Raw genomic sequence first — 19,967 nt, forward strand, 5'->3', positions numbered from 1 at the left:
AGAGCTACGCAGCATTAAACCACAAGCAAAGTACATAAGATTTAGCAACAACACATTAGACAATACATTCTATATAAACTATGGACTTAATTTTAAACTACCAAACAAAAAACATTAAATTTACCTTATGCTGCTCTTATTGTTTTAAATTTTTTCATATATTTTCCATATATTTTCTATATTGTGTATTTTGTGTACAGATTATTTTTAACTTTTATTTGTATATTTTTATTTTTATTTTATTCTTCTCTAGTTAAACTTACCCTTTATTTTAATTTTCATATTTATTTCCTATTCATATTCTTAGGTCACGAGCAGTTGTCTAAGCATTTCACTGCATATCGTACTGTGTATGACTGTGTATGTGACAAATAAAATTTGAATTTGAATTTGAATGTCGATGAAAATTAAATAATAATGATACCAACGAACGGACACAACGATGCAGCTTCCAGCAGTTAATTCAAACTAGAAGCGGACGACTGGGGAGCCAATCAGACAGTCCGAATCTGCTCGCCTCCCGCTTCTGATTGGCTGGTGTCGCGCTGATGGTGTCTCTTGTTGACTGGGATAGTTGATGAGCTATATCACCGCTGCAGTTCGTGCAAGTGTCGCTTTATGACAGTGAGCGCATAGAAGAAAGTTTAAACACAGAAATTATCTTAAACGTGCGCAAAAACAGGTCTAAACGCGTCAAAAACTAGCTCAGGTAAATGTGGCCTACAGGATATTCAAAGCAAATACAAAGTTCAAAAAATGTAATGTTCACAAGAGTTGAAGTTGATAAAATGATCAAATACAACACTCGGTGATAATACAAGTTTTATTGTGGATTTATAATGAAATAAAATGATCCCGGTCAAAAGTGAAAAAAAAAACACAACAGGAGGGCTATCCCAAATACTGTATCTAAGAAACACATACAGTAGGTCATTAGTTGTCACTTGAAGTTCACCAATGCCCTGGCTGTACAGACATCATTTTTCCACCTAGGTGCCAGAACAGAAAACAGTCTAGATGCATTTCTTCTTCAATCTCTGAGAGATGGCGGGACCAGCTGAGCAGTGCTGGAGGATCAGAGAAAACGAGGTGCAGTGCATGGTGCGATTTAAGTTAAGCAATGTGTGAAGAAAATGACAGTTGAATTTTCAGAGTTACCCCAAGATTACGGGCAGTGAGTGAAGTAGTGATCCGATTGTTGTCCAGGGAGATCATAATATTCTGACAGCAGGATACATTGCCTGGGATGAACAGGGTTTTTCTGAGATTAAGTTTTAACTGATGAGTCTGCCATCCAGGATAAGATTACTGTCAGACATACTGAGATCCATGGTGTACAGCGCTTGACCCTTGTGCATAGGTAGCACCATAGACTTTACACCATAGACAGCAATTTTATTAATAAAAAATGGGGTAGGAAAGGGTTAAATGAGAGAGGAAGGATAAAAAGGGAGGAAAATTAACACCCAGCAGTGTTTTATGAGTCCAGTTGGACTCAAATAAACTCTGGAATGTTAAATCAACAATGAGTGTGATACTGTACTGTGTATTAACTGTGGAAATAAATAAAATATAAAAAAAGAAATCTAATTAGGCACCTAGAACAACAACAGGCATCTGTCAGGCATGAGTTCCAACGTTTTAATCATTTAAATTAGTGGGAAATGAAAGCCAAGGTTCTCCAACCCAAATGTCCAAAGAATTGGGCTTTGCTCCGGTACATTTGTAGGAATGGTACTGATTTGCAAAACAAATCTTCTGCATAGACTTAAACAAATTCAAGGGCACCTTAACACAAAGGTTGGTTGAGCAATTATATTTTGTTTTATATATATATATATATATATATATATATATATATATATATATATATATACAGTAGATAGATAGATAGATAGATAGATAGATAGATAGATAGATTAGGGCTGTCAATATCAGTGCTTTACCTCGTGATTAATCTAAAAAAATTACAAGTATTGTTTTTTACGCAAATAAATTATATAACCAAGATTGACCCTAATGGCTTGCCATAATTGCTGTGCATGATAAAGGCAGGTTTCTTATGGGTAATAAGATGACTGAGGAAATATCACCCGGTGTGCTAAATGGAAAGTTTACAAAAAGCTTCTAGGCTCTAGGTTGTCCTAGGATCCCGGTTAGCGCTCTGCAGTTGATTGGTTGCCACACTCCATACTACCCAGCCACTACATGCAGTGCCAGTCCCATTAAAGAGATTTTAATTTAACATTTGTTAAATGATAATCTGCTAACCTGCACAATCTGTTCCCTCAAACTAGTTTGTCATTCGTTTCTTCATTCCAACCTTTTTTGTAATAATAATCTTATTATTGTTTATAATACTTTTGCAATAAATCGGAGTGTTTTAAAATTGTGATTAATCACAGACGATTATTCATCTGCAAACAGTTATTAAAAGGTAGGAGGAGAGAAAGAATGAAACACATTTACCATGAAAGCTCATGCTTATTCTTTTTGATAGTATTTGAAAAAGAGTACTTTTTTGAGTAATAGTTTTACCCAGAGTAGCTCTATCCTGGTTAAAAAGAAACTGTCTGATATGAACCTTTTTTATAAAAATGTAATGGTTATGCCACATTAATTAGCTTTTTATTGATTTATTTTCCTAGTACTTTTAGCTTTGTAAGCTTTTAGTAAGCTAAAGTTTTGAGGGTGTCCCCAAATGGAAATCACCTATCATCTGCACACACCTGCTAATTTGCAGGTGATTGACATTCGTGATCAACACAAAAACAGTCTGTCTCAGTTTGGCTTAAGCAAACATCTACACACAGGTTAACAAAAAGGTTAATACATTAGCCTAGTTGTTTTACAAAGCTGTGTAAAATATATAATTGTATGTTATAAATATTACTGGTCCTGTTATACTTATGTAGTTACAGAAATGTTTTTAAAATATAGAAAAGCAACTATTTTTGATAAACATGTGGACAGATTAAACATTGGTGGCCTTTTTCTATGTTATAGTGAGAGAGATATGGGCCTTTGACAGTCCTGCCAGTAAATCTTAATTTAAATGGAGTCAGTGTCATTTTTATGCAGAATAGGTAAGTGACATGTTGATTCAAAATCCAGCCAGCCATACACAATTTAATGTGTGCAGTTTTGCATTGTCATTAGCATTTAATTTGCAAGTTGTTTTGCCAACAAAATAGTGTCTATTATGTTTACTATGGTGACACTGATTGCTGCTCCTCTACACTGCCTGGCCAAGAGAAGGATCTATTTATTGAACTGCATCAGGTAAAGATAAACAATTAAGAAATTTACTGGAATTTGTAAAAGAATGTTAACACATATTAAAACCTGGAACGATAATGCTTATCCCACAACATTTTGGAAGAAACATGGCCAGAAAAAATAATAATAATAATAATAATAATAATAATAATAATAATAATAATGCATCTAGTTAGCGTATGATATTTAGAAATGTAAATTGTGAGTTAAGCGAACCATAAAAGTTTGTTTTATATGTTATTTCAACACAGGAAAACAGTGCTTTTTTTATTTGCCAAGAAAATTTATTCAAATTGTCAAATGTATTCAAATGTTAATCTCCTAACATTCTAAGTTTAACTTTAGTTTAACTTTGACATGTTTCTGGCCTTTATTATATTATATACCTTTTCACTTTTAAATAAAATAATTTGTATATCCTTTGTAAATCCATCGCTTTGAAATAATCACATATAAGGTGCCTCAAATGTTTTCTTTTGTTTTTGCAATAGGGTAGATTTGACCTTACTGCTCAGAAAGGCTGCCTCCTAGTTCACCGAGATGAGGCAAGGGTGATTTTATAATACTGCATGTTGAATCTTGTTTGATTATTGCAAGGATTTTCTACATCTTTTCCTACTGTGCTGAAAGTTTAGGTTTATGGGTCAGCATTTGGTTTTGTTTACATAAATGAGGTTCCAGTTAAAGGAAAGGTTATAGTAACATGGAAATCAGTCTACGTCACACACACAGTAAATGTGAGGATTAAAAGGGCAGGTGAAGGAAAGAGTGCTGTGAGCTCAACCTAAGCTACTGAAGAAACACCAGAGTAGGGATTACAGGTAGGTTTTTAATGCTCATTGTTTAACTTTACTGGTAAAATTGACAAAGGTAAATATTTAGGTGCTACCTTAATTTAAAATATATTGACAGGTAATATTTTACCTTGCTCATAATAAGTATAATAAAGTATTTTTACACACTGCATTGTTATTACAGTAAGTAACTAATCAAACCCTTAATCTTTGGAGAGCAGCAGGTCTCAAGTATTGCAGAATTACCTGTTGTTCTGTTTTCCATTATAATCATAATTCAATTATATTTGTCACATGTACCTTACAGCACATTTTTTTTGCCTATCCCAGTTAGGAAGTTGGGGTCAGGAACTTGAGTAAGATCCAATTCCTAATCCATAGGATTTAATAGTTGCACATTTATGTTGGAACAGAAAGGGCCGTTCGCAAGCTGTTCCCACAAAGTTGGGAGCATGAAATTGTCCAAGATGTCTTGGTATGCTGTAGCATTAAGAGTTCATTTCACTAGAAGTAAGGGGCCAAGCCCAGTGACTACAAAACAACCCCACACAGGACATGGATAAACCAGTTTAGTGTAGAAGAACTTGACTGGCCTGCACCGAGTCTGCACCTTAACCCAAAAGAACACCTTTAGATGAATTAAAGCGAAGACTGTGAGCCTGGCCTTCTCGTCCAACATCAGTGTCTGACCTCATTATATATAGAACTCATAATTTCCATTGCATTTTAAATCCTTTGCATGATTGAATATTTGTAGCTAAAATGTTGTGGTACATTACATAAACACAAATGTCTATATACATCGTTATTATAATTTTATTGTATTATATTATTATTGTATGTATATATATTATATTATTTGACATACAGTACATTGATTGCTGTACAGTTTTTTGACCATCAAAGGCAAATTACAACTAAGAAGAAAAATATCTAACTAATTACATAACTAATTATGTTCTTGTAACTCAAATGCTATATTAATAATATAAAAAATTGAAAAAATAACTAATTCAACCTATGATACTTATTTTCTCCCTTAGTTACCTGCCCATCATGAAGCTGAATTTTATTCTTCTCTTTTGTCTCACTGGTGAGCATTCGTCTCATTTAATGTTTGTTAATCTATTGTAAAGTTTATAAAGAATAATTAATATTACACAAATACATATTTTATATTTACTGCTAATTATATTTATAATTGATTTCACCAAACTGTATGGAGTTTCCAACAAAAGTAAATTTCTTATCTTAGTACCTTAAAATAATTAAAAAACAATAAACAAACAATATGTTTATATTACTATGTGTTTATTATTTGCTGTAATGCTTTTATTTTTAACTTAACAGTGTGCCTTAGCTATGTATTTATCATACTTATGAAATATTTTATCCATTTATTTTTATAAAATATATAATATTTTAAATATGAAATTTAAAATAGCAAACTGAGCTTGGAAATTAAAGATACACTGTTTCACTGATAAACTTCATGAAAAAATGCTGATTTGATTATCAGGCAGGTAGAACAGATGTACCTTATAAAAAACAATGCAGTTATAGTTGCTTCATTTGAACCTTTTCTATTTTCCAGTTGCATTTTTATTGTCCAGTGTATAGTATAATGTGGTAGATATTATATGATTTTTACAAAATTTGTATTTAGAATTTAGTTAAACATGGACAATAAGGTTTGCATTTATTTTATTTAATTCTGTATATAATGGTTTGTTATATATGCCATTTGCCAAATGTCTTCAATATCAAATATTTTATTGAGGTTTGATGTAACATGTATCCCCTCAATTCCACCTGTACATCTTTTTTTCTGGTATTATTTACTCATATCCTCAGAAGAAGGAGCTTACAGAGGGGAAAAGGCAAAATCTGAAAAAAATCCCTAATCTAAACTACAGGATTGGATTGTTAATTATACATTGCTAATGTTTTTAATTTAATTACTTTAAATATCTGTATTCAAATATTAACTAGTCAAATTTATTGTTTTTAAAAATCACGAACAGGTCTGGTCTCAGTTGCCTTCCTGCAAAATGTTCCTCATGTATATGAACTGATCATGACGAAGGCGACGTGGCCTGTTGCACAGAATTACTGCAGGGCGATGCACACTGACCTGGCAATAATTATAAATGATACCGATTGGCCAAGATTGAATAAAGAAGCAGCAAGCAAACAACTACCAGCAACAACACCTACCTGGGTCGGGTTGTGGAATGACATCAATAGTTGGCGCTGGTCCTTAGGCAATCTCCCACTGATAAGCGTTGGTTTTTCCCACTGGTGTGGTGGACAGCCTGATAATCTGGGTGGAAAGCAATCTTGTGGTATTATAGGTTCTGGTAATTGTTCTTGGGATGAAGATTGTACAGGACAAAGACCCTTCATATGCTACAGTGGTGAGTCAGTTTGGCATTAATGGTAGTTTTTTTTACCTTATGGGTTGGATCTTAATATCATATTTCCAGGTTTTTCAGAGACACAATAATTTGTTTCCTTTTTATCTTCAGCTAATTTCACTGGCCCTGAAAAGTTCATCGGCATTGCTAGTCCTTGGCTCACCTGGTTTCAAGCTCGGGTTTATTGCCGTACACATTACACAGATTTGGCCAGCTCTCTTAACAGCTCAGACAATGAGGTTTTAGGGCTGATACAGTATACGCAGGGCTATTCCTGGATTGGGCTATACAGAGACACTTGGAAATGGTCAGATGGGAGCAATGCTACAGACATCCCGTGGGCTCCTGGAAAACCCGATAACCGTTATGGCAAACAGAACTGTGCAGTGCTTAATAATGGACAGTTCAGCGATTCATCATGCACCGACTCAAATTATTTCTTCTGTTATTACAGTAGGTCTGTTTTTCTCAGCAATGTCTACTTATATCAAGTCAGTAGGAAGAATTATATATACACACAGACCAGTGTTAATTTCGTCAACGAAATTAATGACAAAATATTTGTTGATGACATTTTTTTCCTTGGACTAAGACGAGACAATGACGAGACGTCACGGATATCAATGCACAGTGACACAACAACAAAATCAGCATGCAATATCGATTAAACAAGATCAGATTAAAATGTGGTTTAAAAAAGAAAACTAATAAAACATCTGTCTTTTTAATTTTTTTGTCCCAATCCGCTGCGATACGATGTTCATTCATTATAGCACGAGCAGTAGTGTTTGCCAAGTCACGGAATGCGTTGTATCAGGGGAAGTTTGCACGCGCAGTGATCCTGTGTTACAAGCTCAGACATCTTTAACTCTTCGTCATCACAGCAGTATCACTTGAGCCAAAGAGAATGGAGGATATTTGGGCCCATTTTTATGAGGCGCCGTATACAACTTAAATCAAACTCAAATACACACACACACACACACACACACACACACACACACACACGAGATGCGCGCATGCACACACAAACTGTGTGCACAGAGACTTTGTTTGTGCGTCTCATTGGTGTGTGCGTGCATTTTATACGTAATTGTTTGAGCAGTTAAAAATGAAGTAAAAAATAGGATAAAATTGACTAAATATGATAAAAACTATCAGGGACATTTATCCCGGGAATAAGACTAAAATTAAAAATAGCTGACAAAATTAACACTAATACAAACACAAAGATGAATCAAGACTTAAGATAATAATATAGTAACAGTATTAATATAATAATTAAGACTGATTAGCAGTTATATATCAGTAAACTGGTGACAAGATCGTGGACACACAAGGCTCATGTACAGTATGCCTATGTTTTTACCATATTTTTGTTTACTGATAATTGATGCACAGTGATTGTCCCCAAAACATAGTTTACAGTTTAAACTTCAAGATTAAATTTAAAATTAGACAAAGTGAGTTTTATTTTAGTTCAGAGATACAATAATCAACAATTATAAGTTAAATATAAAGAATATTTAAAGATAAGGATACATAGATAATAAATTTATGTATTGTAACAAATTTATGTTACTGATTTGTAAGACCTTCTTAGAATAAAAATAATGAATTATGAAAAATGTAACTTCATTTCATTCGATATTTTACAAAACAGACTGACTTAAAGTGCTTTTTTTTAAAGAAAGGAGAAAAATTGTGTGTTTGTGTGTGTGTGTGTGTGTGTGTGTTCCACAGCTCCCCAAATAAAGAAACAGATAGTAAGACTGCAGGTGGAGTCTGATCTGAGTCTATTTGATCCAACTGTTCAGTCGTCCATTTTAGATCATGTGAGTCACAGGACATCTCTCAAGTTTTGTGGTATTTTGTGTGCTGTAAAAAAAATAATTTCTCACTGCTCAACTGCCTAAATGTATTTCATTCTTAGGACTTTTGTGTCTTTCTCTGTTACATTTAATTCTTTTGATTTAAGTAATTTAATCGTTATTCTGATTTTCAGATCAACAAGAAGCTGAAAGGAAATAGCATGTTGGAGAACACCACAGTGGCATGGAGGATGCAATCAGACGGAAACATCTTCTACAAGGTATAAAAGCTTACCTTTATGACAAACAGATTTCAAATTGACTGAAAATTTATTTTACCTTAATGCTTTTATTAGGAGGGAAGACCGTAGGACAAGATTGACCAGAAAGAGCAGAATAATCATATTTTATTGCTTTGTAGTTGAATGACCACTTTGACTTTGACTATTTGAAATATTTAATTTTTGCTGTAAGTGATCATTGGACACAGTCTGCTCAAATACAGGGTCAGTGTATCATAGTCAAGATACGGTATTAAATATAAAATGAAAGTATGTGTATTTTTAACAGTTATATATAATATACTTGTATTGTATTGCTATTTTTTGTAATATCAATAAAAAAATTCATGTAAAGCTGTTGTATTGTACTACTAAAAAAAAAAGTATTATAAATAGATTGATAGATAAAAACATTGTCCCTACACAGTACAGGTACTAAAAATGCAACAAAATGCCGTTTAGCATCCACCATAGGTTCAAAAAGTACAAATCCATGCAAACATTGGCCTTGTGCAACTTGATGCAGGCTATATAAATAGATTTATACACAAACAATAAATGCAGTCAATATTGTATAACACTGCTATGCAATAAATATGTGCATTAACTACAATAGAGATAACGCTATAGTGTGGAAAAGGAATATATACAGGCATAAAATGTCCATGAAGTATGTGTATTGGTATATGTGTGTCATTGAATTAATTTGCAGCTTTATTGTTCCATTATCCATTATCCGTTTTATATGCAAAACTGGGCCCATATTTGCTAAGTGTCTCAGAGTAGGAAATCACTCCGAAGTGGCCGAAAATTCTCAGAGTGATGCAATTTTGGTTCTTCTTTTAGAAGTAAGAGTAGGAGCAATTCATTAACATTCTTAAAATAGAAAATCTCTCCTATCTCCACCAAAATGTAGGAGTGCTCCGAAGATGTCCTAACTGGTTAGGAGTAGTGAGGAAATTGTATGCAAGCTTCAGTTTTCTTACTGTATGCACAATTTTTAGAGTATGCTTTGAATAATCCATGACAAGTCATGCTGTAGTGTGTGTGTGTGTGTGTGTGTGTGTGTGTGTGTGTGTGTGTGTGTGTCTTGTTAGGAGTGTGCCGGATTTGTACTGTAAGTGCATTATGGTTGTTTCTGTGTCTTCTTGTATTACACTGCATAACCATGGCCACCTTAAGGGGAAAGCTTGATGATGTGATGTTCCTTCAACTAAGCATTTAGCACAGGTTTAACTTCAGGCAAACCGAAAGACTGCCAATGTGTTAGTAAATTGCATGATGCTGTGAAATCAGTTGGACAGACATACAGACAGAATTTTTTTCTGAAACTGGTTGCTGGTCCTCCAATGTAAAAAACAAGGATATTATTTAAGGAGCGAGTTCTGACCATGTATAAAGAAAATCTTTTTTTTATTTATACGGATAGCCTTTACCTTTAACAGGTTTGTCTATAATTTTCTGTCTAATCTCTAACTCTCTTCTTAGCTTTCTTTTTTACTCTGACCATCCTCCAGGGCACAATCTGGGTGCCCAATGTTTGCAACCCAAAGCAACTTAATTAGAACTGATGAAACCTTTTGGATTAGAGGTGAAAAAATTTAAGTAAATTGTTTTTTCACTGACCAGTACCTTTGGGGTGACTAAAGACATACCACTATTGACCTATAGGGCATAAAATTGTCTTGCATCTGAATACCTAAGTAAACTGTTGGTACACTATGTTGGTACACTCCATGGATCTATCAAGCCTACTTTTATTAAAAGATGCAGTTTTTTTTTTTTTTTTTTTGGCAAGCAGTCATAGTGCTAGCGCTGCCATGAACAATTTTAATCAATTAAATTTAATTTAATTCAAATTTGGTTGTATAGCACTTTAAAAAATGAAAGGTCTTTTTGAAAGACCTTTAGGCATTTGGAAGAACACGGTCTACAGTATGTTGCGGACAGCTGACGCTAATCATACAATAACTGAAGTAACATGCAGGGTCACAAACATGTGTCCGAAAAAGATTGCTAGAACCGAACAAAAAAGTAACTGTATGGCCCTAGTGGTAGCTAACTATATACTTAATTTTTATTTTAGCTGTTTTGACCATTAGACCTTCTTTACATTCATTGGTGGTCCTCAGTGATTAGTAATGTTTGCAGCTGCTCAGTACATTATTGGACTGTCCTAAATAGACATGTGTAGAATTCAACCTTTATGCCCTCTGTGCTAGCATAAAATGACTTAGTTAATTAAATTATAAAGAATAAAATGTACCAAACATGGATATAAACTATATTAGCTAGTGGGCCTGATATGTACAGTACAGTATGTGTGTGCAATAAATGTACTGTATGTGTGTGTCTAACATATGTGTTATGAGTGGAATGTGACTGTATATGTAACTGGGCTAGACAATGTGGCACAAAGCATGGGCAAATAAGACACAAATGTTGGAGGTACATAAAAGATGTTGTGAGGCCCTAGGTACATGAAATAATGTACAATAGACCTTATTAATATATAATGCATATATAATAGGGAAAGCGGGCGAGAGAGAGAAAGAGAGTTAGTTGCTCCATGGACCAGCTCTAGCTGTTATTGATTGTTAATGAAGGCTGTAATCTTCTGTAAACAAAACATGAGTGTTTTCTATAACACTACTAGATTTGATAGTAGAGTTAAGAGTATCAAACATGTATAATACCAAATACATAAAATACTCAATCCTTCGGATGGGATAATCACCACTTCTGTAGAGAAAAAAACATCCAGATACACTATCAACATTAGAAAGCATTTAAACTCAAATTATTTCATGTTGTTCTGTGTGTCATTACATGGTACAGTGGTAAAAAATGAGTCATTACAGTAACTGCATAGCCCTTCTGCATATAATGTGTCTGACAGTACCTGCTGGACTATAGAAAAAAGGGTCTAGTTGCAGCACAAACAGATGGAAAAGAGACAGCAAAGAAATTGGAGGTAAGGATGTTTTTTTCTATAGAAACAAAATAATAACAAAGAGCATTCAGGAAACTTAATCCACACCAGAAGATGAGTTTGATAAATATTTTAAAACTGTAAAAATATTTAGCTTTGAATGGATTTTTATTCTTAGCATGGATTATAAAGAGAGGAAGCTGTAAATAAATTAATATTTTGTGAAATTTGCTTTCCTTACCCTAATCCCATGTGTCTGCCTCCGCTCAATCAAATCCAAATTCATAAATGGACATTTAAACATTGTTTTGACTATCCATATCATCCACTTCTTCAGGACCACGTTCTGCACATGCTGTCTACTGTCCAGAATTGTCTTATTTTAAGCAGTGGAGTATTGGTTTTGTTACGTAAGCAAATGAATACAATTTTCAGTTCTCTGTAAACATTCTGTTTGACGCCCTCTGTGATTAATCTCTTTGATTAAAATAGTTTTTAATGTTATTTTCTGTTGAATGATCTTTGTCACCTGATTAAGGTAAGAAGTAATAAAGTAGGTTGATGTGTCTGTGTAGCTAAAAAAGTAGAAAACAAGTCATTTTGGCGAATGAGCTTTGAAACTCAATTTATTATTTTATACAACAAGAACACTATGCCAATCTAGTTATATGGTTAAGCTGTTCATCCTTTGCAGGATCCACAGCTCCATATCACCGAAATTTTGGTGTAAATGAATGCTTATGAGGGGATAATTTCGGAGGTGCCTTTGACGGCTGTGTATGCCTATGGCTCCGAAGAAACGTGTTATGTATCTGCTCCGAACTCAGCGACCACCGCAGGAATTGCTTTGGGAAGAGATGAGTCTGGATCTGGGACGCAAGTGGGGATTCGTGTTTAAATATTTAGAGGACAAGGATGTCGTACTGCTGAAGAGTCCAGCTAATGACGCAGTTGTGAAACAGTTAAATAAACAACACTTGTTTATAAAATAAGACATATTGTACATTAAGTGCATTTTAATTTGATAAAGAATGCCTTCATAGAAAATGTGTTGCCCTTAAGGTTCGGTACTTCCGGTTCGGTGGATAACGAGAGCAGGCAGAATTCATCATGGTATGGTCAGCAATCTGTCGCCATCCACATTAAAGCACTCTCAAGGCAATGCCTTTTTACCATTTGGAGAAGAAATTAAATTGCAAAAACATCTCTTGTTGTCCTGGTCTTCTTCAGTGGTTTATCTACTTGTTCATTTGGCAACTTAAAAAAAATAAATCCACTAGATGTAAGGTATGAGTCCTTGTTTGTGCATTTATGCCACACAAAATGCAGTTTTTAAATAAAGGTTTACGGTATTAAGGAAGAAAAAAAACTCCAAATCTACGTGGCCCTGTGTGAAAAAGTGATTGCCCCCCTTGTTAAAAAATAACTTAACTGTGGTTTATCACACCTGAGTTCAATTTCTGTAGTCAACCCCAGGCCTGATTACTGCCACACCTGTTTCAATCAAGAAATCACTTAAATAGGAGCTACCTGACACAGAGAAGTGGACCAAAAACACCTCAAAAGCTAGACATCATGCCAAGATCCAAAGAAATTCAGGAACAAATGAGAACAAAAGTAATTGAGATCTATCAGTCTGGTAAAGGTTATAAAGCCATTTCTAAAGCTTTGGGACTCCACCGAACCACAGTGAGAGCCATTATCCACAAATGGCAAAAACATGGAACAGTGGGGAACCTTCCCAGGAGTGGCCGGCCGACCAAAATTACCCCAAGAGCGCAGAGACAACTCATCCGAGAGGCCACAAAAGACCCCAGGACAACATCTAAAGAACTGCAGGCCTCACTTGCCTCAATTAAGGTCAGTGTTCATGACTCCACCATAAGAAAGAGACTGGGCAAAAACGGCCTGCATGGCAGATTTCCAAGGCGCAAACCACTTTTAAGCGAAAAGAACATTAAGGCCCGTCTCAATTTTGCTAAAAAACATCTCAATGATTGCCAAGACTTTTGGGAAAATACTTTGTGGACCGCAAGACAAAAGTTGAACTTTTTTTAAGGTGCGTGTCCCGTTACATCTGGCGTAAAAGTAACACAGCATTTCAGAAAAAGAACATCATACCAACAGTAAAATACAATGGTGGTAGTGTGATGGTCTGATGTTGTTTTGCTGCTTCAGGAACTGGAAGGCTTGCTGTGATAGATGGAACCATTAAGTCTATCAAAAAATCCGGCCATCTGTTCGTCAACTCAAGCTAAAGCGATCTTGGGTGCTGCAGCAGGACAATGACCCAAAACACACCAGCAATTCTGCAAAGATGAGTGGGCCAAAATTCCTCCAGAGTGCTGTAAAAGACTCGTTGCAAGTTATCGCAAACGCTTGATTGCAGTTATTGCTGCTAAGGGTGGCCCAACCAGTTATTAGGTTCAGGGGGAAATTACTTTTTTACACAGGGCCATGTAGGTTTGGACTTTTTTTTCTCTCTAAATAATAAAAACCATCATTTAAAAACTGCATTTTGTGTTTACTTGTGTTATCTTTGACTAATAGTTTAATGTGTTTGATGATCAGAAACATTTTGTGTGACAAACATGCAAAAGAATAAGATATCAGAAAGTTTTTCACACCACTGTATATCTGACCAGTGGACATGGTCAGTTAACACAAGAAAGAACAGAGCAGAGTGTGCTTTCTAAAAGTTTAAGGTCTTTCAACATCTGTTATACCATTCTTCAGATGTTTTACGAATCTGTTGTGACGAGTATCATTTTCTATGCTGTAGTCTGTTGGGGCTGTAACATGAAAGCGGGAGACAGAAACAGATTGGAAAAGGTAATTAAAAGGGCCGGATCTGTCCTGGGGGTGGATTCTGTCCAAAATACATACAATCTTAAACAATCCTTCTCTCCGACCAGAGGAGCAATTTCAGCCAGAGACTAATATTTACCAGGTGTTCTACAGAGTGCCACATGAGACCTTTTCTCCCAATGGCCATAAAATTGTATAACTCATCTCTGTTACCTTTTTTACTACGGGATAGTGCCTGCCAGTACTACATTTCGAATGCAATATGTAACTTGTGTGCTATATTTAATTCTATTTGTACTTCTATTTATTTTTATTTTTTAATCAATTAAGTTTATTTTTTTCCTGTCTAATCTATTTTTTTCCATTTCTTTCTGGCAAACTAATCAAAGCAACTATATAAACAAGACAAAGTAATTTCCCTCTGGAATTTAATAAAGTTCTTTGAATTTTGAATCTTGAATCTACTCTAATGTGTTTGGTCCGCCATTTATGTAATTAGTTATTTAGTAATATTTTCAAAAATGTAATCCATTATTCAGACAATGTATGTAATCCGTGAGCCAAACGGCAGTGATTTCGTTACTATGTGTGTGTGTGTGTGTGTTTAAAAGTCATCCTACATGCCCCGCCCCCTCCCGGATAACCTGCCTCCTTAACCTCTGATAACCTCTGTTATTCGTGCTGTTAGTAGTTAACAGATTATGGGCCAAACTTTGCTAAGTGATGATGGTAGAATAATTAAAAAGGGTTTTGAATAAAACAACATGCATGAGGAATCACAAAGGAGTTTTCATTTTCTGCTGTGGAAAAGTATTCCTGGTTACTATTATCAAAAGGTAATGCTGTAATGTAACTGATTACATTTTAATGACAGTAATTTTGTAATTGAATTCGTTACTTTAAAAAGTTTCACCCCGAACACTGGTGGCAGGTGCTTTAGCAGCTTGTCATAATTTTCTGTTGAAATCAGTAAGACTGCAGCACCAATGTTCGATTCCATTAGGAATGCTCTGAATTTCATGCTTCACAATGATGCTGGACTTTTCTCCTGGCTGTGACCATTTTTACAGGGCACAGAGTCTGTGTCACCATAATTTAACATTTTACCTGAATCCACCTGGTGTATGCTTCCCTTTTTGACAATACCTTTCTGAAGTTTTTTTTGTAACTATTTAATTTTTGCTGTTTTTTCACTCTTTGTCTTCCTGTCATTATTGCCATTTCTTGCCATTCCAAAACACTCGTAAATCAAAACACAGTTTCCCATAAGAAATAATGAAAATTAAAATGATTTGTTCCACAGCCCAAAAAAATAAATACATAAAAATAATTAACAGAAAATATTAAGTAAAAATAAATCCCGACCAATAAGTGTTTCCATTTATGCGCACAGGCGGTGTGTTTCTTTCTCCTCCGCTTCTGAGTGTGTTATGTGTGTGCGCGAGCACAATTTGACACCGTGCCATTTGTGTGTGAGTGAAGCACTCCCTCTCTGTTTCACAAACACACACACATTAAAGGCGAGAGAGAGAGAGAGAGAGAGTAAACCGGCAACGGTGTCAAATTACGCGCACACACAACACACACACTCAAAAACTGACACACACTAATGACGAGAGAGTGTGTGTGCAAACCTGTGCGGTGTCAAATTACGCACGCGCACACACATAACACACACTTTGCAGCGCAAGAGAAAGAAAAACACACACACATAACACACACACTCAAACACTGACACAGTAAAGGCGAGAGAGAAAGAGAGCGTGTGTGTTTGTGTTTAAACAGGCGCGGTGTCAAATTATGCGTGCACACACATAACACACACATTCTTTAGCGCAAGAGAAAAAAAACACACACACACATAACACACACACTCAAACACTGACACACAGTAAAGGCGAGAGAGAAAGAGAGGGTGTGTGTGTGTGACCCGGCGGTGTCAAATTATGCGCGCACACACATAACACACACACTCTGCAGTGCAAGAGAAAGAAAGACACACACACACACGAATTGATTATATCAGTAAGAGACGAGCACTAAGACCCAGCAGCGGAGATGAATACCAGCAGCGCTCAGTTGTGATGACGCGACGCTCGGTGTCAAAACAAGAAGCGCATGCGTTATAAATGATACTCGGTGCTCGTAAACCACGACAGCGCTCGTTTTATAAGTAAAAAAATATTAAAAGTCTTTGCTTGTCTTCCGGAACACTCGTAAACCGCGTTACTCGTAATCCGAGGTTCCACTGTACATGAATTTACATTTCAACTACATAAATAAATGTATAAATTGTGTAAAATTGAAGTTAAAATGGGCTTAAAAAAGATAAAATGAAAATAATAATAATAATAAGAAAAAATAGCAATGAAAATAATGATAATAAGAAGGAGAAATCCAAAAAATGATCTGGGTTTTAAGGGATACTCCAACATTTAAAGAACAATGCTTATTTGCCAAGAAAATGTATTCAAATAGTCTCAATGTGCTTCCCCTAACTTTGGAAGGTGTGTAACAATCTAGTTCCAAACTGTCACTGGCATTCCATTACTGTTCTAGTAGAGCTTTTATTATGACTGCAATATTTTGTATTTTCTGCATAGGTTCATTATTTAAACAAAGTTATGATTTAGCTGCATAAAATTTTTTTTTACTATTAAGTTAAATCCAGATTCGCTAAAATGTTGAATCCTAGTTACCAAGAACAGGCGGTGATATATACAGCAGCCATGATAATATTGCAACCTGACAAAGTCTTTTGTTTCCTTTCTGTGCTGAAATGTGAGATGGTGGGTTGAAGATTTGGTTTGCTTGGAGTCTAAGGAAAAATGAAAACAAAATGAAAATCTGTCTACGCAGTTCATTCTGTAATTTGTACATGTATAATATGAGAGTAGGTGAGAACTGGTGTCAACAGATGCATTGCAGGTCTGAAAACGGGCTAGTCGTCCATCATGAAGCTGAACCTTTTTCTTCCCCTGTGTCTTACAGGTGAGAGTTATTTAATAAACAAATTACTCTTAATAAACTGCATAGTTTAAAAGTCATAAATATTAAAAACAGTTATATTTAATAATTGTTCTAAAATAAGTTATCATATAAGGGTAAAATATTTTTTCAAAGATATTACAGATTAGATATTAGTAGTTAAAGTACCTTTGTTTTTTAATTAAGTAAATAAAGAATTTTATATATTACTGTGTACTTTTATGTGTAATGTTATATATTATTTTATCATTTGGTGTAACTTTATATACTCAGCAAAAAAAGAAACGTCCTCTGACTTTCAACTGTTTTTACTTTCAGTAAACTTAATGTGTAAATATTTGTATGAACACTAAAAGAGTCAACACATAAGACATAAACTAAAAATGTTTCCCAATGTGTCCCTAAATGAAGGGAGGCTCAAAATCAAAAGTACCAGTCAGTATCTGGTGTGGCCACCAGCTGCTTGAAGTACTGCAGTGCATCTCCTCCTCATGGACTGAATATTGCGGACAGTCTGAGCACTGATGGAGGGATCCTGTGATGGAGGGCGATCCTGTGCAGGTGTTGTTACACGTTGTCTTCCACTGCGAGGATAATCAGCTGTCCTTCCTGTCTCCCTGTAGCGCCGTCTTAGGCGTCTCACGGTGCGGACATGGCGATTTATCGCCCTAGCCACATCAGCGATCCTCATGCCTCCCTGCAGCATGCCTAATGCACGTTCACGCAGATGAGCAGGGACCCTGGGCATCTTTCTTTGGGTGTTTTTCACAGTCGGTAGACAAGTCTCTTTAGTGTCCTGTGTTTTTGGAACTGTGACCTTAAATGCCTACTTTCTGTAAGCTGTTAAGGTCTTAACGACCATTCCACAGGTGCATGTTAATTAATTGATTATGGTTAATTGAACATGCATGGAAAACATTGTTTAAACCCTTTACAATAAAGATCTGTAAAGATTTTTACAACATTATTGTTGAAATACACAGTCCTGAAAAAGGGACGTTTCTTTTTTTGCAGAGTATATATACACAGCAGCCCAAAAAATGTCTACACACATTTTTTGTAGGCTGGGGCCATGTGCTTGTAAGGGTTAACCCGTAGAGGGCGCCAAACACCCAATGATTATGTTTGTTTTGTAGTTTGTTTGGGTTGGACTTTGTTTCCCATGGTGCACCTCGGTCAGGTGACGGGAGCACGCACCTGAGCCAAGGTGACTTATTAGGTTAATCTGTATAAATAGCCTTACTTAAGTTCAGAGAGCGTCTAGCATTTGTTATTGTTTTGTTGTTTATGGTTGTTTTCTGTCAGAGCTGTTATATTAAAGATTCGTGAGTGCTCTAAGAAAAGAGCTTTCATTTAAAAAAATAAAAAATAAAATGGGCTATGCCCTATTTAAAGTTGGCTACAATCTTATTTCGTTTGGGAAATCAAACCATTCCTCTAAATTCCTCATGCCAAAATATAAACAAAGGTTTAAAAGGGAGGTCGAAGGTCACGCTAGATGGACCAATTAGTGCCCTTCCTATAAGATGCACTGAATGATGCAGACTGGGACATGTTGTGATGCAGCAAAATGTTTAGGAAACATTGGCTTTTTTAGAAAAATAGTGGATAATACTGGTTAAAAAAACATCCATCGGGTTTTCCAATCTAAAGCTGTTGGTGAATATACCCATCCACAACGCTCCTGCCTACAATGCGCGAGTTGCCTGTGGGAACATAGAAGAAAAGATTTTGTGAGGAAGCTAGAGTCAACTAAATGAGCCTATGTCAAGAATTAAAGATAATAATGAACTATAAGACAGTAACATTCGGAAGCCTGTCTGCTGAGGTGTCTCTGCCAGACAGGCTGAAGACCTTCTACGCTTGATTTTGGGGCTGTGGCAAACAGAACTAGCAGTGTTAGCTATGCTAACAATACTAGCAGTGCTAATGGCAGCAGACAAAGAATAATGCCAACACAGTCCCACATTTATTATCCCAGGCCATGACATAAGAAGAGCCTTGTGGAGGGCGAACACCAGGAAAGCAGCAGGATCAAATGGAATCATGGGTTAAGTTATTAGATTCTGCCTTGACCAGTTAGCACCAGTGTTTTAAGAGTAATGTTGAACCTCTTGTTAACCCTGCCTGCTTTAACGAATATTGATCTGTAGCCCTGACCTCTGTTGTGAGAAATTGCTTTGAAAGGCTAGTCATTATGTTCTCATTACCTGATTCACTGGACCCACTACTGTTTGCATACCATCTAAATTAATGTGGAAGTCAGAGGACTCACCCTCCCTCACCCTGAGCACTGGAGTCCCCCAGGGTTGTTTCCTGAGCTCCCTGCTGTATTCACTGTACTTATATGACTGCGTGGCCACTAAAAACTCAACAATCAAAAACTCACAAATCAAGTTGATTGACAGTATCATGGTGGTGGGCCTGATCACTGACAACAGTGAGAAGGGCTACCTGGAGGAGATTAGAAACCTGGAAAATTTGTCTTAGAGGAACAAGTATATTGCTTTTTATGTCATTTTGTGAATTAATTTTACAAATGTCCATATTCCTATTGCCTAAGCTCAGAATAAAGTCACAAAATGACATTAGAAATAAACAAATTAGGGGGGAAAATATGCACACATTTAACTTCCGGAACTTTAGCAGTCAAAATT

At 35.7% G+C, this 19,967-nt stretch overlaps 1 protein-coding gene across 1 annotated transcript; it reads left to right on the forward strand.

Annotated features, from left to right (window-relative positions):
• Window positions 1–6,150: 6,150 nt before the first annotated feature.
• On the forward strand, window positions 6,151–8,588 carry LOC128508447 (macrophage mannose receptor 1-like). The gene is made up of 4 exons (XM_053479791.1): window positions 6,151–6,490; window positions 6,602–6,943; window positions 8,234–8,325; window positions 8,496–8,588. The coding sequence occupies exons 1-4, from the start codon at window positions 6,151–6,153 to the stop codon at window positions 8,586–8,588; spliced, it is 867 nt and encodes a 288-aa protein (XP_053335766.1).
• Window positions 8,589–19,967: the final 11,379 nt, after the last annotated feature.

This window comes from Clarias gariepinus, chromosome 20, assembly GCF_024256425.1.
Source record: "Clarias gariepinus isolate MV-2021 ecotype Netherlands chromosome 20, CGAR_prim_01v2, whole genome shotgun sequence".
Classification (NCBI taxonomy): Eukaryota; Metazoa; Chordata; class Actinopteri; order Siluriformes; family Clariidae; genus Clarias; species Clarias gariepinus.

What these genes read in the sequence shown, in the direction of transcription:
- LOC128508447 (XM_053479791.1), top strand. Translation starts at nt 6,151, where the DNA reads ATGACGAAGGCGACGTGGCCTGTTGCACAGAATTACTGCAGGGCGATG. An exon ending in TTATTTCTTCTGTTATTACA is followed by an intron (nt 6,944 to 8,233) that starts GTAGGTCTGTTT and finishes TGTGTTCCACAG; the next exon opens with CTCCCCAAATAAAGAAACAG. An exon ending in AGTCGTCCATTTTAGATCAT is followed by an intron (nt 8,326 to 8,495) that starts GTGAGTCACAGG and finishes TCTGATTTTCAG; the next exon opens with ATCAACAAGAAGCTGAAAGG.